This window comes from Phocoena phocoena, chromosome 10, assembly GCF_963924675.1.
Source record: "Phocoena phocoena chromosome 10, mPhoPho1.1, whole genome shotgun sequence".
In the NCBI taxonomy this organism is placed as follows: domain Eukaryota; kingdom Metazoa; phylum Chordata; class Mammalia; order Artiodactyla; family Phocoenidae; genus Phocoena; species Phocoena phocoena.
The window spans coordinates 83,366,264-83,377,085 of record NC_089228.1 but is presented as its reverse complement, the minus strand read 5'-3'; the positions used below and the strand labels follow the sequence as shown (position 1 = coordinate 83,377,085).

Below are 10,822 nucleotides of genomic sequence, written 5' to 3'. Positions count from 1 at the left end.
TTCTTTAAACCTTCAGGATGTGGAAGGAGGGTGTCAGAACTGCTGGGGATTACTTTTTTAGGGACATGGGTAGTACTTTTTTAGGGACATGGGTAGTCCGAACTATCTACCTATAATATGATTTTCCTTTGGAATGGAGTGGAATAAACTTGATACTTTGGGATCAGACAGTTGGGAGTTAGGTTTTGTTTCCCTTAATCTACACACACACACACACACACACACAGGTATTTGGGCCGTACAGGATGTTTTGGTCATGTGGAAGCTGGGTAGGATGGAATCTGGAGCAAAGATGGATCCTTAAACATGTTCTTTAGGTAGGAGGCAACTTGTGATGATGTCTGGCCCTTCCTATTCGCTTTTGAACTGCTTCATGTACTCCAGGATGTCTGACTTGACTGTGCTGATGGAAGCCCGGTGGAACCAGCATATGACAGGGACTCCATCAGGCCCCACCAGGAACTTCTCAAAGTTCCAGCGGATGTCATGGACCTTCATGGGCTCCCAGAAGAGTTGGCTTGATGAGCCAAAAAAATCAGAGGTTGGAGGGCAGGAGTTCTGGAGCAGAGATATGGAAACAGCAAGACAGGTTTTTTTCTGCTTCTGTGTGGTCCAGTCTTATCCCTACCCCTAGAAATTCTACTCACCATTATGTATCTCAGTATATTAACTACTTGACATGCTCTTAACGAACCACAGACATTTCAATACATCACTACCAGTACAATCAAACAACCAAGAGCTAGAGGGTATGACAGCAAATAGAAAAATTTCCTCCTTTCCCTGTCTCTCCCTCACTCCCATGATTATATCATGGTGCTTCAATGAAAGACTATCTTCTGTTTTCTTTGGTAAGTCATAACATTTCTTTAGTTTCAGTTTCTTTAGCTGAAAAAAAGGGGTCCTTCCATTCCGGGCTTACATGGTTCTAACACTCTGTGACTCTAAAGTTAATTAGCACATGACACTCTACATATCTATTTCTATGTTTGTCTCTCTGATTAGATATGAATTCCTTCAGGGAAGAGATTATGCCCTATTAATATTTGTTAACTCATTGTGTAGCACAGTTCTTGCACACAACCAGGGATTTTATAAATGATTGTTGAATGAATGAATCATTACCATTCTGTAGGGAAGGTCAGTCTATGTTAGAGCAATCATATGTTATGTTTCCTCTACTTGAAGCTAAAGCCTCACAACAGATATTGCCATGATCCGTGAACTGAGCATTTCTTTCCAAGGAGTCCAAACTCAATCCTAGACTTGAGCCCCACACTTTCAGGGCATCTCTACCTACCTGACCAATCCTTGCCAGGTTTATGTTTGCTTACCTTCAGGAAGCTAAAGATCTCCTGTTCTTTTTCTCCATTCACATCCCCTTTCTCAAAGAGCTGAAAGTTGGGAACAAAGCCACCACCTGGACGTACATACCTGCAATGAACCAGAGTGTTCCTGAGAGGATCCAAATTAAGAAAAGGATGGATAATAATGGCCACCACAACAGGAAATCAGAGGTAAAGAAAGAGAGGCCGTAGACAGGGAAGGTGAGGAAAGAGGTCTTTGGGAATCAGAACTTCATGCACAGGCTTTAGGGAACCAATGGAGAATTCCAAGAAAATTGGAAGGCAAAATATTACTCAGCCATAAAAAAGAATAAAATAATGCCATTTGCAGCAATGGATGGACCTAGAGATTGTCATACTGAGTGAAGTAAGTCAGACAGAGAAGGACAAATATCATATGCTATTGCTTATCTGTGGAATCTAGAAAACAATTATACAAATGAACTTATTTACAAAACAGAAATAGAGTCACAGATGTAGAAAGCAATCTCATGGTAACTGAGGGGGGGATAAATAGGGGGATTGGGATTGACATATACACACTACTATATATAAAATAGATAAGGGGGCTTCCCTGGTGGCGCAGTGGTTGAGAATCCGCCTGCCGATGCAGGGGACACGGGTTCGTGCCCTGGACCGGGAAGATCCCACATGCCCCGGAGCAGCTGGGCCCGTGAGCCATGCCCGCTGGGCCTGAGCGTCCTAAGCCTGTGCTCCTTAACGGAAGAGGCCACAGCAGTGAGAGGCCCGTGTACCACAAAAAAAAAAAAAAAACAAAAACAAACAAAAACAAAAACAAAATAGATAAGTAATAAGGAGCTACTGTATAGCACAGGGAACTCTACTCAGTACTCTGTAATGACCTATATAGGAAAAGAATCTAAAGAGTGGATATATGTATATGTGTAACTGGTTCACTTTGCTGTACAGCAGCAACTAAAACAACATTTTAAATCAACTATGCTCCAATAAAAATTTTAAAAAAAGAAAATTGGAAGGTTAGGATTCTTGATTCATTTCTATTTCCTGTATCTTCTCCTTTTTCCTGTGCTTCTTTTCCATTAGATTTCCCGTAGTCTTACCATTAAAGTACTGAAAGGTAGAGAGTATTGAGCACTGCCAGTAGGGCAAGACTGAATTCAAAGCATCATAATGATGTTCTTGAACCCATTCATCTGTCAGTCACCCCAGAAGTCTCCAGAATAAGATGCCTCTAGGTAGAATGTGGAAGGAAAATCCTGACAGGGTCTTGCAGGGTCCCAAGCAGGCACTTACTTGAGCCCCAAAAGGATCTCTGAGTTTTTTGCTGGCTCTTGTTTTCCAAATTGGTTGCAGGGAAAGCCCAACACAACTACACCAAAAGGCTTCAGCTCCTCCTGTAGTGCATTCAGTTCTGTAAGTAGAGAGTGAACTGCATGGATAGCCCGGCCAGCAGCCCTACCTTGAACAGTAAAAGACCACTGATTTATCCACTTTTCACATGAGTAAGCTGAGGACTATGAAGGGGAAGGTTCAAGATTACAGAAATTGAGGAAACAGAGCAAAAAGCTAGAACATAGGTTTCCAGAAGCGCATCCCAATAGCTGCCATTTTTCTTGTGCAATAGCTCCCATAAGTGGCTCTTCATCATCCAATAGGAGCCCTCCTTTAAAAGCACAGATTGGTTAGTACTCTGTGTGTGCGTGTTGGGGGGAGGGGGGGTTCTGCTTGATTCTGAAGAGAAGTCAGATTTAAATGCCATTGCCTTCCTTAGTTGATGGATTGATTGATTGATCAAAAATGTTTTAAGGAAAGGCAAACAAAATGGACATGCTACCCCCTTCCTCTCACTATGCCCCATGATGACACAACCTGACACGCCAGTCACCTTCCCAGGAGCACTCTTTGGTGCTCTAACCTGGGAGTTGTTGAGGGAATCAGTGAGATGCTAAGCTTAGCTCCAAAGCATTCTCTACCTTTTTGTCAGTTCCAGTGACATACTGATGTCATTTCCCTGGAACACTCACTGGGATTCTAGGCTTCAAACTCCAAACTGCTCTTTACCACTGCCAGGAAGCTTTCCAACTCTCTGTCTGGACTTGTACCATTATTTCCAACTTTAGCCATTTTCAGTTCAGATTTACTGATTCCATGACCAGCACCAGCCAGTCCTATTCAGACTCAGCTCTATCTGCTGGCATCTCCCCCAAGGACCTCTTCTTAAAAGGAAGTGCTTTCTTCTCTTTATATATTTATTCAGTTACTATCCCTTTTATCTTTAACCATCAAGAATATTTCCTTCTTGAGCTTCCCTGGTGGCGCAGTGGTTGAGAGTCCGCCTGCCGATGCAGGGGACACGGGTTCGTGCCCTGGTCCAGAAAGATCCCACATGCCGAGGAGCGGCTGGGCCCGTGAGCCATGGCCGCTGAGCCTGTACGTCCAGAGCCTGTGCTCCGCAACGGGAGAGGCCACAACAGTGAGATGCCCGCGTGCAGCAAAAAAAAAAAAAAAAAAAAAGAATATTTCCTTCCTGTTGCGGAAATACCTAGCAAACTTTGGTTCATCTGGAGTAAAATTTGAATGAGATGCTCTTTATAATTCTCATGAACTAGTTTAATAAATTATAGCACAGCAATACAATGGAAAATTATATCCTTTTTTTTTTTTTCTTTTTTTGGTCTTGTTCATTTTTTGGCTGCATCACATGGAATGTGGGATCTTAATTCCCCATCCAGGGATGGAACCTGTGCCCCCTGCAATGGAAGCACAAAGTCCTAACCACTGGACCACCAGGTAATTCCCTGGAAAACTATATCTTAAAATGAATGAGGAAACTCATCATGTGGTGACACGGAATAATGTCAAAGATATTTTATTATGTTAAAATGCACTGTGCAGAATCATTTGTGTGTGTGTGTGTGAGAGAGAGAGAGAGAGAAAGAGAGAGAGGAGACAGAGAAACTGATTTCTTGCATATGCATTAAAGATTTATGCAGGGACTTCCCTGGTGGTGCAGTGGTTAAGACTCAGAGCTCCCAACGTAGGGGGGCTCAGGTTTGATCCCTGGTCAGGGAACTAGATCCCACATGCCTGCTGCAACTAAGAGTTCACATGCTGCAACTAAGGAGCCCACGTGTCTCAACTAAGGAGGCTGCCTGCTGCAACTAAGGCCTGGCACAACCAAATAAATAAATAAATAATAAAATAAATATTTTTTAAAAAAGATTTATGGAAATGTACACCACAAACTGATAACACTCGTTGCCCAAAGGGAAGGGACTGTGGAAGATTTCACTGTAAAGCCCTTTTGTACCTTTTAAATTTTGAATCTTGTGACTGTATTACCTATTCAATAAGTTTAAACTAAAACAGATATAAAAGCAGATTTACATTCCATGGAACTTCTGTTTACACCTCACAACTTTTTAAGCTTACTATATTTTTCAAGCTTAACTTTTTGAAGGGAGGAAAATCCCCACTTGCTAAATGATACTAAACTGTTGTTTAGCCTCTTATAATTCGATCCTGAGATTTTTATAAAAATTAAAAAAGTAGTCTTTAGCTTTTCAGGTTTTCCCTAGAGTTGACTGTACATAAAAATAATAAATATAATGTGACTCCCAAATTCTTTTAAATGCCTTGCTCTTTTCAAAATCTATAATTTGAGAGTATCTTTTTATGCACAATTTCAACATTAAATTGAAAAGGTCTTTAGCTTCTTTTGGTAAATGTGAATCATTTGGTTTTTGTTGTGCTTTGGTGGAGGGGGTATTTTAATATAATTTTTGCCTGAATCAAGCAGTCCCCACTGTCTTAGTCCATTCAGGCTGCTAAAACAAAATATCAGACTGGGTGGCTTGTAAATAAATAAGTGAGAAACTTATTTCTCACAGTTCTGGAACTTGGAAGTCCAAGATCACGGTGCCAGTACTGTAGGGTTCTGAACAAGACCCTCCTCCAGGGTGCAGACTGCCAACTTCTTCCTGTGTCCTCACATGGTGGAAGGAACTGGGGAGCCCTGTAGGGTATCTTTTGTAAGAGCATTAAGCCCATTCGTGACGGTTTTACCCTCATGACCTAAGCACCTCCCAAAAGCCCCACTTCCTGTTGCCATCACATTGGGCATTAGTTTCAATATATGAATTGTGGGGGGACACGAATATTCAAACTGTAGCACTGCTGAATGTTAATTTTCAAATATCAAAATTTGGTGAACTGGTACTTCCCTGGTAGTCCAGTGGATAAGACGCTGTGCTTCCATTGCAGGGGGCCCCGCGTTCGATCCCTGGTCGGGGAAATAGATCCCGCAAGCATGCCACAACTAAGGAGCCTGCCTGCTGCAACTAAGGGTCCGAATGCTGCAATGAAGATTCCGCGTGCCGCAACTAAGAACTGGTGCAGCCAAAATAAATAAATTAATTTTTAAAAATTTGGTGAACCATATATCTTAGAAGTGAGATTGCAATATGCCTAAATTTAAGTGGTATTTAAAAAGGAGAAAATTGTTGGATTTCTTATTATTGGAGCACCATTAAGACAAATTGATAGGACTTTATATTTTTGATCAGTTGACTAGATACTGATGTCAATATGTGAAAAAATTTCTTAAAATTCATTCATGTATTATTTTGATCCATTTTTTGGTGGCACCGGTATAATTTATCTTTCGAATTTATCTTGAACTTTTAAAAAAAGCTGAAAATAAAGTTCTTGGCATGTCAAAAACTGCATCTATCTCTAGTATAACCCATCTAAAACTTTAACCTTTTCTGGATCAGCAGGAATTCCAAACTCTTTCCCATGAGTGCACAAATAAAATGGAAAATCCACCTCAGCCACCAAAGGTTGAGCCAAGTTTGGAGAGATGAAGCATTTTCCCAAATAGCTCTCACTCCAGTTAAATACTATGTAGATAGTAAACTACATTTCCTCTTCTCTGCCATTTGGAGGTGCCTGCGGAACCCAATGGTGTTTTCCAAAATATCAAAGATCAATCGTCTTTCCTGTTACCAGAAGTCACCAGTGAGAAAGATAAAATCAGCCCCTGAAAGCTAGATTCTGGCCTGGGAGTCACAGCTAGGGTTTGGTGTTCTCCTGTTGAACATAAACAGTTTCACAGAAGATCAATATCGTACAAGGGACCATGATGAATCAAGGCAGAAACAAGAACCACTCCATAATCATGTTTGGGGTTTTTTTGTTTTTCTTTTTTGGCTGCGTTGGGTTTTCGTTGCTACGCACAGGCTTTCTCTAGTTGTGGCGAGCGGAGGCTACTCTTCGTTGCGGTGTGCGGGCTTCTCATTGTAGTGGTTTCTCTTGTTGCAGAGCATGGGCTCTAGGCACGTGGGCTCCATAGTCGTGGCTCATGGGCTCTAGAGCGCAGGCTCAGTAGTTGTGGCACACGGGCTTAGATGCTCCACAGCATGTGGAATCTTCCCGGACCAGGGCTCCAACCCGTGTCCCCTGCATTAGCAGGCAGATTCTTAGCCACTGCGCCACCAGGGAAGCCCCTTAATCATATTTTAACCACACAATACATGAACATTATCCAGATCACAAAAATGACCAAGCATCATCCTATTCTTACCAATCTAAGTGATTGCTGTTTCTTTACCCTTGCTTTATTCCTCCTACTCTGTAGATATGATTTATTAAGATACCCAGTCATTGGCTTCCCCCACATCACCTAACACAAGCCGAGATCCTCAAGTCCTCAAGTCCGTTCTAACATCTTCTTACTGAGAGCCCCATGGTTGTCTACAGTATATGTTTTCCCTCAGAACATCGAGCAACAAACTCAACTACAGATATGTTCCTGGAGGTCTTTGACTAAATCTTTGGGAGAATCTTCATTTTCATATCTGGGGGTAATTCTCCTGGCATTCTAAGGAGCAGAGAGCAGTGGCAGGATTTAGGGGAATAGTCACATGATGATCAGCTATCCCCCCCACATCCCCCTGTTTCCTCCTAATAACAAAGTAGCAAAACCTTCTGGACTTAGAATATGGTCATCTGACAAAGCTAGTTCCAAGAGAGGTGAAACATGAATTCTTACCAGGATACTGAGCTGCCAAGCCTCAATAGGTGGCCACATTGACAAAGAGGACGTGCTTGCCCGCATACTGCTTGAACTGGATATACTCCTCGCCATTGAGGGTGAGGGCTCCATACTCATAGATGGTGCCTATCACCCCCTTATAGCAATCCATCTGGAATGTGACACAAATAACCATAATGATGCAATGATAAGACAAACGATAATCCCCAATATCTGTGGACTTTTTTAAACTCTAAGAACTGAAGAGAATTTTCAAAGTGATATTTTTAGTTATGGCTAATGCCACAGGTAGAACTTATATCTTCTAACTTACAATCTTTTTTTTTTAACGGTGGGACAAGCACTTTATAATCCTTTTCCCATTCCTGGAATCTGAACACAATTTCTCTCCATTCTCCGATCTACAATTTACCTGCAGTCTCCTCCCCAGCCTAACACCACATTCCAGTCATCCCACCCCTTCTCAAGTATTCTTAACAGATTTTGGTAGAGTTTCTCATAACAGAAATATGTTTTACATAAATTTCTCATCTATATAGTCTTACATTGTAATTTCCTTCCCCCAGAGCCCAGCAAATAACTTGTTCTTCCTCTGGATCCCACTGAAGGCACCTTCCAGAGTTTTGTTGGTGGGAGCTCACTGGTACCTACAGAATTCATCCTCGACACCCCTTTCTTCTTATCTCTATGTGAAACAGGAAGCAAAGGGAAGAGACTTCCTACGCACAAGCATGCCAAGGGAAAGAGCGAACAGGACCTGGAGCAAAAAGCTAAAATGCTGTTATCTGAGGAGAGGGACTCCTGGAGATGTGGAGAAAAGGCATAGAATTTTAGAGTAATTTAAGTGAGTTTCAATTACTCTAAAATTCTATGTACGTAAATGTCTGCCCCATGCAGTGAAGGAATTGCTTGTGGGTCAGCTCCTGTGGGGAGAGTGGGGCAGAAAACTCTTTTATCATTTTCTAAGCCTGTTAGTTCTGTCACTAGGATACCAGGCATAGCTTCCCCTTCACTATCCTTGGAGAGAAGGAGGCTGACGTAGGGCAGGCACGTTCCCTGTGTTCCATACATCCATACACATCTGTGCACAGACATTAATCCAAATATTTGAGAGTATTAGCCTAAGAAAGCCACCAAGAAAGGGCTGTCATCTATGTGCCTGCATTCTCTTTTGCGTTGATGCTACCTCAGCTCTCTGCTGAAGAGTTTCTAGCATTTGCCTTTCTTTCTAGCACAATTTTTTTTAAAAAGTGGAAATCATCCTGTGAGCTGTCATTTGTGTGCCTCCATTTTCCTTGTCTTCATGCTGCCTTAGCTCTGGGCTCAACAGCTTCCAGCTGTCTGTTTCACACATGGATATCACCCTGTGATCCAAGCTTTGTTTCCAGGATGCCACATCACCTCCCCTGAAATTAAAATTGGCCAGCAACTCTCTGGGCCTTTTGTGTTTTATTATTCCCTGAAAAAGAAAAAACAAACAAAAAAACCCCTCTCCCAACCCTAAAACTCCTTAGGGCACATTTCAGCACCAACTTCTTTTCCACCTGCCCCGAGGTTTCACCCTCCCCAAGAGCAACCAGGTCAGCTTCCCTCTAATCCAGTTGCTGCGTCATGTCCTCTTTCCCGGACCCGCAATAGTGCCTGAGGTTCCAGACCAGAGTGGAGGGGACGGGCTCTGGGGTATCCAGCGGCCACCAGGGGGAGTGGCAAAGAGGAACGCAGCGAGAGCAGCCTGCATCCTTGGCCCACTTTCGGCCCAGTGACCCAGCAGGCTCAGGGGAGACGATCCACGTAAAGAGAGTTTAGGAGAGCCTCTGCCTCACAGGACAGCAGTGGCAGTGGCAGATGTCAGTTTGGAAGGGCTGGGAAGATGGATCTCGTCCTTCGTAGAGGGGGAGACGGGAGAACTCCTTGCATCCTTGGCGGCCAATTTAGTCATCACTAAATTGACTAAATTCCCTGCGGGACACTCACCTTCATCTGTTGCTGCTTCGGGGTCGGCTGAGCGGAGCCGACCAGGAACAGTGAGAAAAGACAGTAGGCCCAGAACTGCGGGATCATGGCTGGAACTAGGAGTTGTAGGCGAGCCTCAGGTCCCCAGGGATCTCGGCTCCTTTTGAGCCCCTGGCAGGGACCAGTTTGAAGATGAGCTCTCCAATCGCAGAGCAGCATTAGCACATGGGCAATCCCCCCTTCCCTGCCACCCCGCTCTCCCTCCCCTTTCTTCTTCCCTCTCTCCAACCTCCCCCTCCCCCTCCCCTCCCCCTCCCCCTCCCCCTCACTCCTCCGCCCACTCCTGCAAGCCTTGAAGGCTCAGAGCACCCAGTGCCTCCGGGTCAGGCCACCCGCTGGTGTTCTGGCGCCCCTTGCTCTGGCAGGTGAAGGCGGAGGCTTCCCTCTTTGGAACTTGAAGTACTGTCTTTACCTTCTCCAGGCAGTTCCTAGGTGCTGGCTCTGCATCCAGGAAGTAAAGCCACCATCACTGAATCAGAATCTGCTTTTAAAAATTAAGATCCTCATGTAATTTACACACAAGCTAAAGTTTGAGAAGCATCGTCCAGATGACTATTAATCCTTTGTACTGTCCCCTCAGACTTTCATCACTTAGTCAACAGCACACTGTATTTTCTAATTATGAAGTCCAGATGTGGGGACCTGCATGTCTCAGACCCTTTGCCCTGAGATCTGTCCCCTGGAGAAGGGCTTGTTAATGCAGGAGTAACACAGACGATGGATACACATTCACAGGGGGAAGTTATCCAGGAGAAAGATCTAAACTGTGCATTAGGGAACTGCCTTGGGCTCGACTGAGCTTCATTCTCTGTAAATTATTGTAATCATCTCTACCCCACTTACTCCATAAAACTATTTACTGTGAGGTCCTAATAAGGTAACAATCTGAAAGTTGTTGCAAAGTATTTGAATGGGTGAAGAGTCAGAGTTGTTTCTCCCACCCCTCCTCCCTCCCATCTGCTCCCTTCGGCTTTTCACTGCCAGCTCAGCTTTACTAAACTCCCTTGTTTATTGAAGTGATAACTTCTTCCTTTTCAGTTCTAAGCCCCTTGACATCCAGTCCCCTCCATCCGCCCTGTCTCTTCCAGGTTTGCACAAAAGCCTTTCTCTGCTCCTGAAACTTAAGTCTGGATGGGGTTGAATTCTCATGAACTCTGTTGGAAGATAAGCTTTCTGTTATCTCAGATTTCTTCTCAAAGGCCTATAATCTATGGCCTGACGGCTGATATCTGATCCAGCCAAGCAGGTCCTCGAGGCATTTAGAGCAGTCATGCAGAAGGCGTCCCTCTTTTGGCACAGACCTACACACATTCCCAAGCTCCTTGGCCTCTTGCCCTTCTCATTTTTAAAAATGGCTGAACCTTAGACTGTGAAGCTATAGCGACCATTGAGTTCAATACCCATGATAAGGGTATTGACTAGCTCC

General features: G+C 43.7%; 1 protein-coding gene across 1 annotated transcript; it reads right to left on the bottom strand.

Annotated features, from left to right (window-relative positions):
• Nucleotides 1-351: 351 nt before the first annotated feature.
• GPX6 (glutathione peroxidase 6) lies at nt 352-9,444 on the bottom strand. Its single transcript, XM_065885144.1, has 5 exons — nt 9,358-9,444; nt 7,381-7,534; nt 2,622-2,739; nt 1,335-1,434; nt 352-558 (listed from the first exon to the last, which is right to left on the bottom strand). The coding sequence occupies exons 1-5, from the start codon at nt 9,442-9,444 to the stop codon at nt 352-354; spliced, it is 666 nt and encodes a 221-aa protein (XP_065741216.1).
• Between the last annotated feature and the right edge of the window lie 1,378 nt (nt 9,445-10,822).